The sequence below is a fragment of the Rhinolophus sinicus genome, chromosome 11, assembly GCF_057876585.1.
Source record: "Rhinolophus sinicus isolate RSI-liver-muscle chromosome 11, RSI-T2T, whole genome shotgun sequence".
Taxonomy (NCBI): Eukaryota; Metazoa; Chordata; class Mammalia; order Chiroptera; family Rhinolophidae; genus Rhinolophus; species Rhinolophus sinicus.
Window position 1 is genome coordinate 18,700,380 of NC_142511.1, and position 19,989 is coordinate 18,720,368.

Here is a 19,989-nt window from a genome sequence, read left to right on the forward strand (position 1 = left end):
ATAAATACTGGAGCTATCATGTACAACATGATAACTATCATTAACACTGCTGTATGGTATATTTAAAAGTTGCTAAGAGAATAGATCCTAAAAGTTCTCATCACAAGGAAAATAAACATTTTTTAATCTTTTTTTTTTCTTGCATCTATATGAGATGATTCATTTATATGAGATGGATTCATTTGTAATATGGTGTTGGAGGAGAGCTCTGTGCTTGCCCTGGGCCACCAGAAAGATGAACAAGTGGGTCCCAGAGCAAATTAAGCCTGAAACATCGCTGGAGGCAAAAGTGACAAAACTGAGGCCATCCTACTTTGGGCACATCATGAGAAGGCAGGTTCTTTGGAAAATATAATAATGCTGGGGAAAACAGCATTAATAATATAATAATGCTGGGGAAAGCAGCAGGAAAAGGGGAAGACCAAATAGGAGATGGACTGACTATGAAAGAAGCCATAGGCTCGAGTCTCCAGGGGTGAACAGGGCTGTGAGGACAGGACACTGGATGTCACTCATTCATACAGTCACCGACCCAACAGCACATAACACACACATGAGATGACGGGTGTTAACTAAACTTACTGTGGTAACCACTTGGCCATATACGTAAGTCAAGTCATTATGCTGTACACATTAAACTTATACAGTGCTGTATGTCAGTTATAACTCAACAAAACTGAAAAAAGACATATGAAATGCTAAAATATATTCAGATCTGAGAGCATCTAATATTTTAGTTTTTGCTACTTTAGAAGATGGAAATTTTAGTACAAAACACTAATTAATATCATATTTAAAACAAAGATAGTTAGTGTGCTGTTGGAGTTTCTTATATTCTAGGATGAGAAGCCAGCCCAGAAAGTACCCATTTTCAGGAAAGAGCTAAAAAGTAGCTCTAGTTCAGTGCCCATCTCTAACCACATGTCACCCTGTTTTCTCAGTCTCACATTCTGGTCTATGCTTCCCAAAGGCTCCTGCCACTTCTGTCCCTTCCGTTTCTCTACGGCCATGAACCTCTATGAATCCAACATTTTTCCTGGCTTGATTTGCGAGTTAGTTTTTGGCTGTGTGTTTTTTTGTGTTTTTTTTACTGGGTAGATTTCCAAGCACAGACTCATTACTGTTGGAATAGGAATCTACAGAGGCAAGAAGCAGGTATCTGAGAACACTAGACAAAGCCTGGCCCCAACCCTACAGAAAGAGAAAGACCCTCCTGAATATCTCAGGTCCCTTGGTAGCTAAACACATAGAAGAGGGTCTTAAGTCAGCCTCACGTGCTTTTCAAACATCCACTTTGAAGAATCTCTTGCTGTCTAATCCAGCTAAGGCAGGGGTGAAATACTACTGGAATTCTGATCTGCAACAGTTACTGCCGTATAAATGACTTGACATCAAAATTATTCCCACCTCCTTGGAGAACAGAATTAGCAATAGAGACAGTGGAAATGTAATGGCTATATGCAATGTCAGAGGGGTAGTAGACAGGGAGGGGGGTGATCACTTTGTGAGGGATATAAATGATAAATGTCTAACTATTACATTGTTTTGTACACCTGAAAGTAATTAAAAAAAAGGGAAAAGACAACCTAAAAAATATGAGAAAATATTTTCAAATCAAATATCAGATCCAGAATATAGTGAGAACTCTTACTATTCAACAAGACAAACAAACCCAATTAAAAGAAAAATGGACAGTGGATTTGAATAAACATTTCTCCAAAGAATATATACAAATGACCAACAAGCACATGAAAAGATGCTCAACATCATTAGTCATTAGAGAAATGCAAATCAAAACCACAATGATACACACTTCACACGCACTAGGCTGATCATAATAAAACAACTAAAAAAGATCAAGCGTCGGCAAGGATGTAGAAAAAGTACAGCTCTGGTCCATTGCTGGTGAGAATGTACATGGTGCAGCCACTGTAGAAAACAGGTTAGTGGATGTTCATAGAATCACCATATGGCCCAGTAATTCCACTCCTAGGACAATACCCTCAAGAAATAAAAACATATGTCCACATATAAACATATACATAAAACATTCATATCAGCATTATTTAATAACCACAAAGTGGAAACAACCCATATGTCCTTCAACTAATGAATGCATAACAAATTATAGTGTACACATACAATGTAATAGTTTGGCCTTAGAAAGGAATGAAGTTGCAACTATATGGCATTCTGGAAAAGGCTTATGTATGGCGACAGTAAAAAGATCATGAGTGCAAGCCAAGGGTAGGGGAGGAGTGAAGGATGACTAAGCAGAGCACAGAGGATTTTTAGGGCAGTGAAAATACTCTACATGATACAATAATGATGGATACATGTTATCCAGTCTGAGGAATGCAGTTATACTATTAAACCAGTGGCAGCACGTGTGTGTATATATTCAACCCTACTGATAGAAAAGGCTAATAAATAAGTAGACAGGAAATACGTAACTAGGAGAATAGAAAAATGGAACCTTGGGAAACAATGACATTTTAAAAATAGATTTTTTAACGCTTTATTAAAATTATTTACTTTCAAGTCTCAAATAGACTGTAACCTTGTTTAAGCTAATAGTGATATGTCATTCATTTTTCATGCCCTACGCACATGCCTAGAACATGGTATATCATCAATAAGTAGTTCTGAATAAAGGAGTAATCAGAGCAGCTGAAGAAAACACAAGATGTTCAGAAATAGGGTATATAATAGGAATTATAATTAGGAATTGTAAGCGTGGGACTTGTGATCTATTCCATTATGTCACATTCAGAAGTTACAAACTTAAAAAAAAACCTATCTATCCTGTTATAATAATCTTCCTAAACGATATCTCTAATCACTTATTCCTGTTTCAGAATCTGTCAATCGCATCCCATTACCATAGAATAAAGTTCAACCTGTTACCTAAGCAAAAATAAAGCTCTACGTGATACGGACTCAAAAAAAAAATTATTCCCACTTCTTTATAAAATCATTCACTTTACTTTCTTTTTAACTTGTAATGAAATCACATAGATTCTCAACAACAGGCATTTTTTTATAAGATCATTTGATTAGAAATAATCTTAAAGAACACCATCTGAAGTGAGTTTTACTTTAAAACCTCTATATTCATTGGTTTGAAAAATAACTTGGAGGAAGTAAGTGTAGGATAAGAATGTATAAAATCTTTATCTTAAATGGCTTAATGATCTTTCTTTCTCATCTTTTCCAGGTTTCCGAGACTAATACCCATGTCTATTGATTCCTACCTCAGGACTCTCTTCACAAACAGCGAAGGAAAAAAAGGCTTAAAAGGAAATGATGCACATAAGCGTACCTTCCTTGCGATCTGGTTGGCCGTTTGAGAGACAGCCAGGTGCCCAAGGAGAAGCCACACCAGCCGCTGCTTCCCCCACTCCATCCAGAAGCTCCACTCAAAGTCGGTCCGGTCCTAAATAGTCCAAAAAAGGAATTTAACAGAGGGATTTCAGTACATGTCTGAGGCAGAATACAAACTGCAGTTAATAAAACAACTACAAAGAAGGTCAATGGGAGTCCAAACTCTACAAGGTCAGACAATTAAGTTCACGAACTCATCCTAGAAAAAGTGCTACACACCTCATTGCTGAATATCACTACGGTCACCTTCCAAGTACTCCCCTTGGGAAGCTATGCACTGACACCAGCACCTAGTCCACCATTCAAAGCAATTTTGGAACTCTTTCTGGAATGGCCATCAGAGCTATCATTGTATTACCCTTGATGTCCTGAATGTCATCAAAATGTCTTCAATATTTCCTTTATCTTCGGTTAAAGAAAGAAGTCACTGGGGGCCAGATCAGGTGAGTAGGCAGGGTGTTCCAATCCAGTTATTTGTTTACTGGCTAAAATTCCCTCACAGACAGTGCTGTGTAAGCTGATGCATAGTCATGATGCAAGAGACATGAATTGTTGGCAAAAAGTTCAGGTCGTCTAACTTTTCCATGCAGCCTTTTCAGCACTTCCAAATAGTAAACTTGGTGAAGTGTTTGTCCGGTTGGTACAAATTCATAATGAATAATCCCTCTGATATCAAAAAAGGTTAGCAACATCGTTGCAACAAGTTCACAAACTTAATTGTCAGACCTTGTATACTCATAAAATGGCATTTACACACGCCAGCCTTTACCCCACTACTACCCCCACCCACCCGCACTCTCCCCGCCAGCTTGGCTGGTCTCAATGCCATTCTCTAAGCAAGTGTCTTTGTTAAAGCTGATCCACCAGGACCATCTGTGGGATAGAAACTACTATTATCCTTATTTTATAAAAGATGAGTCAGGGAGCTAAAGAATTCAATTCATTTACCCAGCATCACATGGACAGTACAAGCAATGAACTGAGGTTAACTCAGTTTAGTCATCTAGATGTTTTCACCTAACATGAGAAATGTAAATTGGACACTTAATAAAATTATATTAAATCTTGTAAAATCTTGCTGCCATTTACAAGCAGGAAGATAATCTGCTAGAGAAATTAACTATTTCCCTAGAAGATTATAATGAAAAGAATGGACGGTACACTTCTCTTCCCCTCAGGAAGCTGTGTCTATTAGCACCTATGTCTGTATCTGTTCCCGGCTCTGGGTCTATGCAGCTGCCTAGAAAGGGAAGGGGAAGCTCTGGAAAGATAGAACATGTGGACGCCTGGGGGCTAACACCTTAAAGCCTTAGCCTCTGGAGCCCCAGGGAGAACATGGCAGCCAGGCTGAGCATGGAAGGAAAAAACACAGTGATTGGCCACTCTCAAGTGGGCAATGCAGGCTTAGCCAATGAGCATCTTGATACCACCATGATGGAGTGGAAATGAGGCCCTTAGAATTTTCTAGCCAAATTGTGTGGGTGGGGAAGGAATCCCCCAGTGACTTTTGATACTGAACAACTCACCAGTCTCTGCAAGAGGAACTCTGAGCCAAATTTAATTGGATTTAAAGGAAAATATGTGACCTTTCTCTTTCTTCCTTTTTTTTTTCTTTTTTTTTTTGCACCTGGGGATTGAATGGCAATTTCATACCAGTTACACATATTATAAAACTCCTTTTTTTCCAGAAGGTAAAATATAGATAAAATTGATCTTGATTCATATCAGATTATGAATGCAGAGGTAGCAAACCTAGCAGCTAAGGTTACAGGCTCAGCTTGGTTTAATCCCAGGTCTACCCACACAGAGGCTGTGATGACCTTAAGGGAGATGCCTCACCCTCCTGTTCTGTCCACTCGTGTAACATTACAGATCTTCCAGGGTTTTGTGAGATATAAGTGAGATTATATATATAGATCTCGGAAGTTTAAAACAGTGCCTGGCACGCCGTACATACTAAATATTGTTACTTGCCACTAACCGCTAGTCCCACATGCTCCCATCCTCGGTTAGCTACCCAAGATTGTATCACGCTTTGCACTGTGCTACTTGTTTGAAAAAAAAAAAAATCCATTTTTGAAAGAAAGAAATACAGTACTGTGCATTCTCAAGTAACGCATGCTCCCCATACCCAAGATCCTGATACACACTGGTACACATACAACCTGCTCCTAGGGCCCCCATCCCCAGGAAAATCATGGTTCCGCTCCAATTCCTCCCATTTTGAGATGACTGCATCAGGGCCCAGGACATGCCCAGCTGCAGAACACAGAACACCAACCTTTCACGTGGCTCTTGATCCCTGAGCCAGATCGCACTTCCCATCTCAAACATTGCAAGTTAATGGAGACTCAATTAATTAACTGAATAAAGGCAAACCAGCTGATAGGTCATGTGATCAGGCCATGCTAGTGAAATTCCACTTTTATAACCGAGATACAGGGAAAAAGACATGAAAAACCAAGACAGAATTTTTGTAGTACTCCCCTCAAAAACAATGCCAATATTTTAGCTGTTTTTAATATATAAATGTTTTTGAACAATCAGAATTCCATTTAGAATTTATAACCCTAGGCTTACCTATGCCTCAAAACTTTTCCAAGTTTTTTTTCTTTTTTTAGGGAAAGTGATATAATATCTCGTAAAATAGAAGAAACCGAAAAAAAAAAAAAATCTTAATGTTCTACCAGAAGGCACAGGACTACTGAAACCCCTGTGCTGGGAAAATCAACAAAAATTATACAGTCTTTCATCACCAATTCTTTTAGAAAATATCCATTTAAGGGAAACAAAAACTTTCTATTATGTCTGTCCTTCTCCATTTAAAATATTTACCTAAGGGAAATAACCAGACAGAAAAGCTGACCCAATGAATAGAACAAGATGGCCAAAAACTTGTGGTTAATGATTTGGGTAAAAAAAAGGTTGACTTGCCCGCTTCTATAAGCAAAAGCTTTCCAGACTCTGAGCTCGGTCACATGTTTCAAGACAAATGTTAAAATTCTCAAATCAAGAACAACACTTTCATATTCTACCCCTTCCCCAATTTCCTTTCATGACTCTCCAGTTCCAAGTCAATTAGAAACCTCTTCTTCAGTTTCGTAGGGGAGTCAGATATAAACTGGGAATTCTAGCCAGACAGAACCAGGAAGGCTCCTCCGTGGAGAAAGGAGAGAACTCCAAGGAAAAGTAATCCACATCCAGTCCTCCACACTAGCTTCTCAAACTGCCGTGTGCGCACAGATCTTGCTCAAATGCAGGGTCGGACCCAGGAAGTGTGGGATGGGGCCTGGGATTCTCTACGTCTATCGAGCTCCCCAGCGATGCACTGCTGCTGCCTGAGGACCACATTTCGAGCCGTGAAGGTCCACATCACTAATTACGCTTCCTCGCAGCTGAATGTTCCTGAGCCCAGAGAGTCCTTCGCAGCTCAGCCCACCCCACACTATTCCCAGACGGGAGGGGAACACACTAAAGCTGACCACCTCACGTTCACAAACAGCAACCATTGTCCTGTTCACCCGGGAAAGCACTGAGCATCTACATTCAAGAATTTACTGGATTGACTAAATTAACAAGCTTGGTTATTCATTCTGAGGCATTCAATCTGCAACCGGACAATCCTGTGAACTCTGAAGGAAGCAATGGTTCTGGGCTTAAACAGTGACTCCAAATTCCTAGTGAAACAGTTTTTCTTATTCTTAACAAAAGAAAGGAACCGGGCCGGCTGTTCTTCACTGCCTCTTTTCCTACATGGAGCAGAGTCCCACACGAGGCATTGTGGGAAAACCGAGAAGTATCCATCACACTTGAGGCGCTCACAGCACCAACATCGACACCCCACCAGCAATCAGGGCACTCTGAAAACCAAGTGCAAAGCGAGAGTAGTCAAGATTTAATAGAACTAAAACTCCACAGCTCAGAGATTCTGAAAAAGCTTGAGTTTTGAGGAGTTTTTGTTGTTGTTGTTGTGTTTACAGTGAAATTCACATAACATGGTATTAACCATATTCAAGTCAATTCAGTAGCATTTAGTATACTCACAGTGTTGTGCAACCACTTCCTCTAGCTCCAAAACATTTTCATCTCCCTAAAGGGAAACCCTGTACCCATTAATCAGTCACTTCCTGTTCCTCACTCTTCCCCGAGCCTCTGACAACCACCAGTCTGCTCTCTGTCTCTATGGATTTTCCTATTCTGAGTATTTCATACGAGTATGAGTTGAATCATACAATATATATCTTGGTTTCTTTTACTTAGCATAATGTTTCTGAGTTTCATGCACATTGTAACATGCAGGCCATTCCTTTTGATGGTTGAATACTATGCCATTGTAGTGATATACTACCTTTTATGTATCTGTTCATTCAGTAATGGACATTTGAGCTCTTTCCACCTGTTGGCTATTGTGAATAATACTATGAACATCTATGTACAAGTATTTGTTTGAATACCCATTTTCAATTCTTCTGGGTATATACCTAGGAGTAGAATTGTTGGGTCATATGGTATTTCTACATGAGCAAACACCAAACTGTTTTCCATAGTGGCTGCACCATTTTCCATAGCAAACTTGAGTTTTTAAGGCACAACAAAGCTTTCCTAAACCAACCCTTTGTCCACAGGGAGTTCCTGGCATCACAGAGCTCCTTCGGCAAGACCTCTCCCTGCCCTGACTTCTCCTGGCATCTTGGGCAAACACTTTAAGAAATCTGCTGCTTTGACATTCCAATCTCATCCTGGGGGCAAATTTCAGCAATAGCTGGAAATAAACAGGTAAAAATTGAATTTGGAGAATATCTTAGTATATAAAGTGCTCCCTGACCAGTTAATGCTATCAGTCTGCAGGATTTTGCATCTGAATCTTTTTAATTCGACAATTCTTTCAGTTTGTATGAACTCATCTTTCTGTTAAGATCAATACAAAGGCCACAGTAGTTATTAATGATGAAATCTGCTCCAATCAGCAAATTTATCACCATCCGTGAACACGATCAGGAACTGAAAGAACTTGACAGTGACCTTGGCAGCCAATGTGGGCTCAGTACTTACTAGAGGAGGGTTCAGAACCTCAGAATTGCAAAATTAAATTCCTCAGCATTCAGGAAGAGTATAGTCTAACTAGAACGTTCAACTACTTCTGTTGACTCAACAGAGTTAAATCTGACATTCATTTCTACACTCCTCTGAGGCCTTGAGGGGGGATGGGGGAGATTCTCATAGTTAACTAAGGGAATTAACATCACTAATTTGGGAGATCCATGGGCTTTCATATCCACAAAAGGACACCAAGAACATAGAGGAAAGTGATTATGATGGGTGTTCCTGAAGGAAGGCCGCCATGTTCCAGCAGATTCTTTTTCACCCTGAGTTTTGTCTACCACAATGCAGAGATGGTGACCTTATTCTCGAAGTGGCCAGTGGTGTAGTGCATATGGCACAAACCAAACTGTGCTCACACTCAGGATACCTAGGCTTGAGTTCCAGTTCTGTCGCCTACAGTCATGTGACCTGGGGCTGCTCAGTCCTCCTGTATATAATTAGATTTAAATGTGATCACGAAAGCTAAAGGGATTAATTCATGAAGCCCAAAATCTAAAGTTAGAAAAGCTAATGCATCAAAAATTGAACTTGTCCCTCCAAATGCATCCCGCTTATTGCTATTAATATAGTCCTACTGAAACAAGGGTTAGCAAACTTTTAGAAAGGGTAGATGGTAAATATTATCAGCTTCATGGCCCACACAGTCTCTGTGGCAACTCTACAACTCTGATGGTGTTGCCCAAAAGCAGTCACAGACAATACACAAACGAATGGGTGTGTGTGTGTGTTCCAATAAAACTTTACTTACAAAAACAGGTAGAGGGCCGGATCGGGTCTACAGGCCATAGTTTGCCCGCCCCTGTTCTAAAGGATTATCAAGTCTCCTAGACCCATCCGTCATCTCCTAGTGAGAGTAGGTCAGGAGCATTGTGTTATTACACAGATGGATGGTATTTTTAGGTAATTTGCTATCAGACCTGCAGTTCACAGCTGTAGAGGAAGCAGCAGGATGGAGGCCATGAAAGGGTCTCAGCAGTAGCCCACCAGTTAGTCTTTGTTATACAGGGAAAACCTGGAGTAGCTACACATCGTTTTCTTCCCTGTACTCTGTGCGGGACTTACTTCAATCCTGGGGACAATTCTCTACATATTTAGGCTTGTTCTCTCCATTCTGTACCCTCTTCACAGCACCCAAGTAATATGTAAGATCACACCTGATCATGCCACTCCCCCACTTAACATCCTTCTTGTTTTCCCCTTAGCTTTCCAGGGAAACCTTCTTACAACACTCAGGCAGCTTTTCCCATCTGGCCCTGCATCATCTTCCCTGACCTTCTCCCCCAGTCCTGCAACACAGCCGTGCCGACCGCTTTGACAGTCACCCAAATGTGCTGTGTTACACAGCTGGAACGTCCCACCCTTTGCTCCCTCTACTTGGAGAAACCTGTCCCTCAAACATCACTATAATGATGACCTACCTTTCAGGTCTCAGCTCAGGCAAGCCCTTCCCCAGGAAGCCTTTCCTCATCCATCCATTTACAGTCTGGGCTGACTGTCCCTCCTCTGTGCTCCCACAATGCACTATGGTTATCTTTATCATGGCCACTTGCCACATTGTGCTTTAATTGTAGGTTACTGAGCTCCCTCTCCACTAAACTGTGAGCTCCTTTCTGATAGGAACTGCATATATGTTCAGCATTGTATCCTCCAAGAAACCAATATATACTAGATGCTCAATAAAAGCTTGCTGAATAAATTGAATGATTCTATAATGGGGTCACATCATTTTTAAGAATCTGGTGTAAGCACAGTCTCCAAAAAGTAGAGAACCTGGTACCTGTCTTTGAATGCCTTTATAATCAGTTAGAGAACATAAACTCACAAACTATTTCTAGTGGATTATCTGCTCTGCAGACTGTCTTCACCAATTCAAGGCCTACTCTCTGGTATATGAATTACTCACTCTAAAGAGATAGACAAAATAGAATACTATTATAATAGAGGACTATTTGTGATTTAATTATAAGACAAATAAATTAAAATAGAGAAAACACTTGGAACAGTTCCTGTTACTTATGAAGTACTATGTGCATATTTGTAAAGTAAATATATAAATAAAAGTAAATATACAAGTATGTATATAAACAACTTTATTTTACTTTGATAGCCCCAAACACATAAATCCAGGGATTTTCAAGCTGCACATCTTGAAACAGGTAGAAATACTCATAGGTAAAGACTGGGAGAGCTGAGCTGTTCAAGAATCCCCAAACCTAGTCAAAAGAAAGGAAAAGAGAAAGGTTCTAGAAACCGTGGACCAAAAAAAAAGTGACTCTAGTTAAGAAAAGGGAAACATCAGCATTCAGAAAAACTCCAATATCTAAAATGCCATGGGAAAGCAACAATCCTAAACTTCTCCTCAAAATAAAATATCTGCTCTTAATGGCAGATATTGCCAATTGAGTCAATCAACACTCCTACAACCCCCTTTCAGAATGACTTCCTATATGGTGGATGCTGGAAAGCAGAACACTACATTTCCCAGAATTCCCTGCACTTAGCATGTCTGCATATGACGTAGTCTGGTGAACACACACAAAGACTTTGAAGGTGAAAGAACATAAAGAAGTATGGGCTGTGAGACTCTTCTGAAAGAATGGTGGCAGGGGCCCTTAGGTTGCTCCGCAGCAGCCCTGATACTCCAGGTTCCAGTCAGTCCAGAGGTACAGCAGCTCCCTTGGTGTGGCAGTTTTTGCTATTTCTCAAGCTGGGAACTGGGCAGCAGCCCCCAGTTCTGCAAGGTCACTCTGGGAATTGCTCCTGGAAGCTTACTTAGTGCCTTGTCCCTACCATTCCTTTGACTATTCTGAAATCTCCTTAAATCCCTGCAATAAATTCCCTTCAGCTTAAACTAACTGGAAAGAATTCTGTTGTCTCGACGAAACTTGATCAACATACTTGGGAGGAAATTTTTCTTCTGATTGAAATCTGCCTCTAGCTTTATAATAAAAGCGTTATGAAAATAATTCACTTTGAAGAACACTACTCTGAAATAAGTCTATTCAGTGGAGGAAAATGAAATGGAGGAAAACACCAGCTAGGGCAGTCCAAGGAATGTTCTAGAACTGGATAATGGAGGCAGTGAGTGTTTGCATTAGAACACCTTTACCAGTGCATCTACCGTTTCCCCGAAAATAAGACCTAGCTGAACAATCACCTTTAATGCATCTTTTGGAGCAAAAATTAATACAAGACCCAGTCTTATTTTACTAAAATATAAGATCGGGTCTTATATAATATAATGTAAGACCGGGTCTTGTATTAATTTTTGCTCCAAAAGATGCATTAGAGCTGTTTGTCCAGCTAGGTCTTATTTTTGGGGAAACGTGGTATTTATGTATGTCAAAACCAAATAGAAAATGATCTACCTTACCTACCAGTATTTTTCATGACCATACCTCTCTTCTCCTCAGATTGAGAAAACAGTGGAGAGCTGAATATATATCCTGTTTTCTTTACCCTCACATCTAGAATTTTGCCAAAAAAAGAAAAAGAAAACATACTAGACATTTTGTGTTATTTCCTAAATAGAATTATGTACATATTATTTTGAGACCATACATAATTCCTAATTACACTGAGCAAAAGTTATCTGTGAACAGAAAAAACCTTTATAAGATACTTGAACCCAGAAATGTTTCCCTGCACATTCAAAGGCAGCAAGCTCCTTAAGGGCCAAAGGAGAAAGAAAAGGAGGACGTATTTGTAGGAATTCTGCACACATTCAGTGCTGCTCTCTCGTGAACTCAGGCTAATGATTTATTTAACAATTGCTGGAAGAGTTTTCTTTTTCTTTCAACAGAAGTCCTAAAATAATTTGAACTCCATTGTTTCACTGCTCACAATTTCCAGAGACAACACTCTTTCCCCAGCCAAAATTTCCTCAAAGATAAAATGTTCATTAACAAAACTTGTGTGTGTGTGTGTGTGTGTGTGTGTGTGTGTGTGTGTGTGTGTGTAAACAGTCCCCGAGGAAATGTCTTGACCATCCTGCCCAGGTGAAGAAAATGCTCACGGGGTGGGAATGCCACCAACAGGACTAGCACAAACTCACTGTTTTACCGTGTACTGTCCCAGTCTCTTTAATTGGTCCTCATGATCTAAGCCTGGCAAATCGGTCCAGGGTACAATGGGGGCAGGGAGATGTTTTTCGGAAGAAGAAAACAGAAAACCTCTTGATGACTTAATTAAATCAAGAGAACCTAACTGATATGGGTAAATTCTTTGAATCTCTTCAACCCAACTGCCAACCTACACTCAGTAAGGTCCTCTGGTTACACCTCTACCTACCTAGAAGTCACTTCCTAGAAGTTACTCCAGACTATGCCAGACGTATGCATATACTTGATCAGACTTGTATAGATTCTGTCTCCCTGCTTTGTCTATTCCATATGTCTCCCTTTCTTACTAGAGCTAACAAAGAATGAATCATATTTTTAAAACTACCAAAGTCTAGTATGAAGGCAAAGGCACAAAAACTATAATATTTTCCCCACTGTTCTTAAGCTAGAAAAACACCAACCACATCTTCTGTAAGGTATGTGGAGAAATGAGCTATAACACTTAATATGGCTGATAAATAAGTTAGGGAGGGTGACCAAAAAAATGGAATAGAATGGGACGACTAGACAGCAAATTACACAAGCTCATGAGATTCCCCAGCTGCAAACTATGCTAATAAATCACACATCCTATTAATGTCACCTCCCCAGAATACCAAAAAGACAGTGTGATCACAGGAACATGGAGGAAAAAACGGTTCCCAGCCCTTAGGGGGCCATGGCCCTCATACTCAGAGAATTTGCTTGCTGCCTAGGAAGTCTTCACACATTCAAGAAAACTAGTTAATACCTTACATCTCTGTGGTGGGCAAACACTAGAAAACTGGAATTACACATGGAATCCCAAAAGGCTGAAGGTCCCCGGGGCAGAAGGCCAATTAAGAAAGAGAAGAGTGATAAAAGAGAGAAAAAGGAAAAACGAACATTTTTGCCATCCATGCACGTACAGCAGAAGAGGATGGAAACTCTTCCGAGTCCCAGATACCATCTTTCTCCTTAAATTTTACACAATGCATGAAAGACCAGGAAAGTGGGCAGAGTATATGGAAGAATTCCCCCATGCACCTTTACAATTTGTCCCCTTTGCCCAATACCTACCTCCCCAAACTCTCAAAGCGAGAGCTCCCTGTGAAATAATAGAAAATACATATACTGATATAAAAATATATGTCTCTGCCTCGGGGGCCAGGCACAGAACTCCTAACACCCACGTAATTTCCTACATGATAGGAGCATGAGGAGCATCTTTTGTTCTAATACTTCACCTTTGACCCTGGTTCCTGACACAGAGTTCCTAAATCCCTTGGAGATTCCTGGGTGATAGCAGTCTCTTTTGTTCTAATGAGGAGACTCTTGTTGGGCTCTTGGGTGGGGGCTTGTCACCATAAAGACCAAGCCATGACTAAAAGCTTAAAATGTTCAGCCCCACACCCCATTCTTCTGAGAGGGGAGAGGAGCTGGAGATGGAGTTAATGATTGATCAGGCCTGTGACGAAGTCTCCATAAAAATCCCGAAAGTACGGGGTTCAGAGAGCTTCCAGGACGATAAACACGTGGCAGTGCTGGGAGAGTGGCAGGCCCAGGGAGGGCATGGACGCTCCACGCTCCCCCCCACATCTTGCCCTGTGCATCTCTTTTATCCGGATAACCACCTGTATCCTTTATCATATCCTTTTATAATAAACCAGTACGCAGTAAGTAAAATATCTTCCCAAGTTCTGTGAGCCACTCTTGCAAATAAATTGAACACAAGGTAGTAGTTATGGGAACCTCCCATTTATAACCAATCAATCGGAAGCACAAGTAACAACCTGCACTTGCAGTTGGCATCTGAAGGCGGGAGGGGGTGGAATGGTCTTGTAGGACATACCCCTTAACCTGTGGGATCTGATGCTATCTCCTGGTAGATAGCGTCAGAATTGAGTTAAATGGTAGGATACCAAGCTCGTGTCGCAGAATTGCTTGGTGTAAAAAGCCTGCCACATAACTGGTACCAGAAGTGTGTGAGTATGGTGGTGTCAGAGTAAAGGAGAAACACAGAAGGAGTAGAGTATAGGTTTTCTATACACAGTCTCTCCCACAGTCTCCCTTAGGATGGTCAGCCGTCATGGTAGCTGAGGTGCCTCCAGGGCTGGGAACAGAGACAAACAAGAACAAGAACCAGGGCTCACCACATCTTTAGGGCACATCTCCACCACCCAATCCCCACAGTGCACTGCCTCAGCCATCTCTCTGCAAAACTTATTTGCTTGTTACTAAAATGACATCTTGTTTATGATGTCTGAAACTAACTTTAAAATACTTCAACACAGAGACTTCTGGTTCCAGGAAAGATATAATGAACCCATTTCTCCCTAACCCTTGCACCAAGGACAGCTAAAAACCCTGGATGTAAATTATAAGACAAACCTAAGAAGACTCTGCAAGATGGAAAAAAGGAGACAGACTGGCTAGGGACCTCATACAACCCAGTAATGACACTCCTGGGCATTTATCCCTGAGAAGTTAAAACATATGCACACACAAAACCTGTACACAAATACTCATATCAGATTTATTTGTAATAGCCAAAAAATTGGAAGTAACCAAAATGTCCCTTAACAAGTGGTTGAATGGTTAAACTGTGGTCCATCGATATCATGGACTAGCGACGCAATGAAAAGGAATAAACTACTGATATACTCAACTTGATGGATCTCCAGGGCATTACGCTAAGTGTGGGGGTGGGGTGGGGGCAGTCTAAAAGGTTACATACTGTATGATTTATATAACGCTCCCAAATTAACAAAATAATGAAACGTAAAACAAAACAGTGGCTTCCCTGGGTTAGGGGAAGGAAGAGGAGAGTGGGTGTGACTAGTGAAAGGAAGTTCTTTGTGGTTCTGTATCTTGACTTGGTGGTTAGGGGAAAGGAAAGAAAAGGAACTACTGTACTCGGAGTCCCAATATACAAAACGGATAAAACTAGAGTTTCTGTACTTGGACCAGGATGAGGTTTAGAGCTCAGCCAGCCAGACCTCTGTTTAGGTCCCTAATGGTGGCTCCAAAGGCACACGGAGAATACTAAGGTATTCGCAGAATCACAAGGGTGATGACTCAGACCTAATTTGCATACCCATAGTACCCTGCACAGAGTACAATCCTTTCAAGTTTAAAAGAATTTCTTTCAACTCCACACTGCTAACTATGAGACGCTTACTTACAGAATTCCTTGTACAAATTTTAGGGATAAAGAGCAACCATCAGTGAACTAGGAGTTGTAGTTCTTAGAGGAGGGAGTTTGGCTACAAAAGTATATACTCTGGGTTTTTTTCAAATCGCATAAATCTTTCGCCTTTTCCTAAAGATTTTTGTGGAAAGAAACTTTTCTGAGTTTTTACTCAATTTTTTGAGCATTGCTTTGGCAGGGTGAGTCCTATTATTATAAGAAAAGACATTTTTTCAAAAAAAAACTTTAGCATAGTTTTCCTTAGTCAGCCCAGGTTGTTATCTACAAGTAACTCTTGTAGATAACTCTTCTGCATATCAGTGTAATGAATGTCAATTGAGCTGTCAATGATGAGATCGGTAACTTGCTAATTAGTATGATTCATGTTACAACTTAAAAGGTATTTCCCCTCCTTCCTCTGTAATGATTAGGGGTCAAAAATCCAGAAATGTTTAAACACATGTTCTCAGTGATAGCCCTGAGGCTTGACCCAAAGGTCCTGTATTCAGCCACAGGGTTGGAGAATTTCAAATAGAGAACCCCCTCTGGATAATGTCATATCCTTGGAAGGAACTTTCCTTTCAAGATAGTGGTACAAGCTTCTAAGACGACAAACTGCCTTCTGAAAGGACTTCCTCAGGCCACAGGACAAGTTGGTGTGAACTGGTTTCTATAGCTTGCCTACTAAATATTTACATGTAGGATAGAATTTATCTGAGATTTGCTTTCATGAAACCTGGGGGGTGATTCTGATGGCTAACTAACCTTCACACACCTCCAACTTTTCAGCAGCTACTGTTATCCTGAAAGTGGCATCAGTCAGTTAGTTCGCCACAAAGACACCAATCACCATTCACACCCTCTCCCAAAGGCCCCACACTATCTCTCTCACCCTACAGCTGCCTCCAATTTCTTTTTCACGGAGACTTATCAACTGTCACATCATGATTAGCAAAGGTAAGAACCTTTAACACGTTGCATACGGATCACGAGAATCTTCACGAGGGATTTAAACCCCGCAGTACTTAACGCGTTAAAAGAATGTAGACATGCACCACTTCTAGGGAATGGAAGAGAAGGAGGTGTCTCCCCTCCTCCCCACTTCCCCATGTCTCTCCCAAATTTCAGCTCCAAGCCACTGTTCAACTTGCTCTAGGCTGGAACAATGTCTGCTCCTTCCTCTGAGCCCTACCTGTTAGATCACTTATTCAGGATATGATGTATAAATTCACTCATCTACCTCCGAGGGATGGTTCTTAACCTTAAATGTGCCCATGTGTGGAATCCACAGTCCAGAAGCAATGAGTTGACATTTGAAGAGTCCTACTCAGAAATCTAGTCCCACACATGGCTACAATTCATTTCAATATTGGTATCTAAAGCTGAACCTGAGAGTTTATTAGCATACGGAATGCTACAAATAAATAGTGGGGGAAATATGAAGACAGCAAAGGGGGTCAATAGATGGTGACAGAAGGAGACTAGACTTTGGGTGGCAAGCACACAATATATACAGATGTATTAAAAAGTCGTACACTTGAAGTTTGCATGTCATTAACCAATATTACCCCAGTAAATTTAATTTTAAAAAATGAGAGAAAATTTAGAAAGAAAAGTAGTGTTAACGTATGTGGGTTAGAAATCTCAGGCTCCAGGACCCTCCTCAGGATGAGGCATAAGGACTCCTTGAGCCGCGTCCAGAGAGAGCTGAGCCCTAGGCCGAGCACTCCGTTGGTTCTGTGTCCCTTCACTTCCTAAGAGTCTGTCCCCTGAACAGACTAGCGGGGTGTCTGCTCCAGCCCACACAGAGCTGCCTCCACCCCAGATGAGTCCTTCCTGCAAGATGCTTGTTGGGGCACCTAAGGACAGAGAACAGAGGCTTCACCAGCTTTCAGGAACAGGCTCAAGGGCGGGGTTTGTACCTGCCTATCAATACATGTTTGCACATGTGGCAGAATTCAACTCTAGACCCTCCCCGGAACATACCACTTGGCCGTGAGGGAGTGGGGCAGGAAGACATGTAACTCCTACCCAACTCCAACTGCCAGAACCTACCAAGATTAAAAGCAAAGAAAGTGATTTTTATTGAACAACCAAACAGGCTTGGGCCAGTTCAAAGCATGATCCTTCTGGTTAAGGCTCAGCTCCAATCCACCTCTTCCAGGGAGCCTTCCCTGGTCACCCCAAGGTTAGAAACTCTCCCAGCAGTTTTTGGATATACCAACCAAGGGCACTCATGCATAGAGCAACATTTTGTTAAATGGAACGTCAGGGTCCATTTTCAGGTGGGACACACAAATAGGGTCACAAGGCTGCACACAGCTGGTATCTGCTCAGCTTGATTGAGGCCTGTCCCTTGTTAAACACATAGAGCATCATCCCTATTAAAGCCGTATGTCAGCCTGGCATTCCCCGACGGCGTGTAAGTTTCTTCAGGAGAGAAACCATGCTTCATACTTCCCCTTCACCGCAGCAACCATGGCAGCCTGGGCCACAGGGCAGGTGGTCGGCAGTTACTTGTAAACTGACTACTTCGTGGCTGAGAAATTTCTCACCATTCCAGACCTATATCACCACCTAAATAGTCACAGTGCGCATCTGTCTGTCTGTCTGTCTGTCTGTCTATCTGTTTCTCCCTCTTCTCTCCCTTGCTCTCTTCCCCACCCACCACGCCATACATACAAACACACATGTATTTGATCTGAGTTTGGCAGAGCTAAACCCTTGGTTGGAATTTCCCCTTATCTTCCCCTGGCTCCTTCACAGGCCTTTATCATGAAACAAACACTATTTTCCATGAACTAGTAGACATGAAAAAAAAAAAAAAAGAGGCGGACAGAGCAGGGACTTGGTGGCTAAGAATTAATAAGCAGATGTAAGGTTGATCCATTGCACGGCAGCCCTATGTTTACGTAAGGCAGAGGGCTACACTTCCTCTTCCTGTTCTCCGCCAGGAAATCACTGCCACCTCACTTTTTCCTGTCTAGCTGCAAACCTTCTATGTATCAAAAAGGAGACCCAGCAGGAAAGAGACAGCGTACTGATAGGTAAGGGGCACGAGTTCTTCGTGTTAAGAAGAGGGCTCAAGCTCAGCGTGTGCTGGTAAAGCCTCCTTCCAGCACTAGTCTGTGGGCTTCCAGCTTCTACCATCTGAAGACTCTTCAGCTCACACTCTCTTTGCCCGGAGGGGCTGGCACAGGGCACAAGAGTCTGCCTCTGCTGAGCAGCTCCTGTGTGAAGGGGTCAAGGCTGCCTAACATCCAATTTTCTGTGAATAAGGACAGGCTGGAAAAGTCACATGCACAGCCAAACTGCTTCCTAATCTGCTCCCACCAGCTGGAAGGAGGCAGAGACATAACAGGACACTGGAGTCCTCTTTGAGGGGCTGCAGCTTAACCAAACAAGGTCTGAAGTCCTGAAGTTCCCCGACTTGCCAGAGTTCATACACGTGAAACAAGGCAAACATTGCTTAGGTACCTATGGTCCTTCACAATGAGTCTCCCACAGATAGGTGCATTCACCTTAATCCAACAAACACTACTGAGCGCCTACTATGTGTCAGGCAGGGGAGGCAGAGATGGAAGATCCTTACATCTAGAACAGGTAGCTGTTATCTAGCAGGTCAGGGAGGAGTCCTGGGAATGGCACTCACAGAAAGGAGAAATGCACACCAATCGGGGGAGGAAGGGGGCAGGGGTCAGAGGGGGCTCCCTGTGAGCTGTTCTTGAGCAGAAGGGACGTGCACAGCAGTCTGTGGGAGAGCCACAAGTAGGAAACATCAAGGCATCTTCGGGGAATGGTAGACAATCCTGTCACTTAGCAGCATAGGGTGACTCACTATAAGGAGCTGAGGCTGCTGAAATAGGTAAGGCCAGTGGACAAATGGGGCTGAATGTCAGCTCCCAAATCTGGACTTATATCATCGGAAATGGGGTACCATGAATGGGTTATGACATACACATTCCAGAACATTAACTCCAGGGATGCACAAAGCTTGAGGTGGGGAGAGCAAGCAGGGCAGGGCAATCACAGGCTCCTGAAAGAGTGCAGAGAAGAAATGGCAGCGGCCTGAACCCCTTCAGCAGCTGTCCGCTGCCTCCCGAGTAAAGTCCAGACTGCACGTACAGCACCCAGTGGCCTTTATGATCTGGCTCCTGTCTATCTGTGTCATCTCCCTCCTCTCACTCAACCTCCCAAACAAGCGAACTACTCCCCCTCTTAAATCCAGGTCCT

At 41.9% G+C, this 19,989-nt stretch overlaps 1 protein-coding gene and 1 non-coding gene across 6 annotated transcripts in view; one reads left to right on the plus strand and one right to left on the minus strand.

The window, feature by feature from the left end:
- HHAT (hedgehog acyltransferase) overlaps positions 1–19,989 on the minus strand; it is a 259,911-nt gene that overhangs the window by 207,137 nt on the left and 32,785 nt on the right. For all 5 annotated transcript variants that reach the window (XM_088801657.1, XM_088801656.1, XM_074322217.2 and 2 more), the window contains one exon: positions 3,323–3,436. In XM_088801657.1, coding sequence (XP_088657783.1) covers positions 3,323–3,436 — 114 coding nt within the window. The remainder of the gene's footprint in view (positions 1–3,322; positions 3,437–19,989) is intronic.
- On the plus strand, positions 15,845–15,958 carry LOC141569403 (U5 spliceosomal RNA). Its single transcript, XR_012493015.2, has one exon. It is a non-coding gene; the product is annotated as a U5 spliceosomal RNA (small nuclear RNA).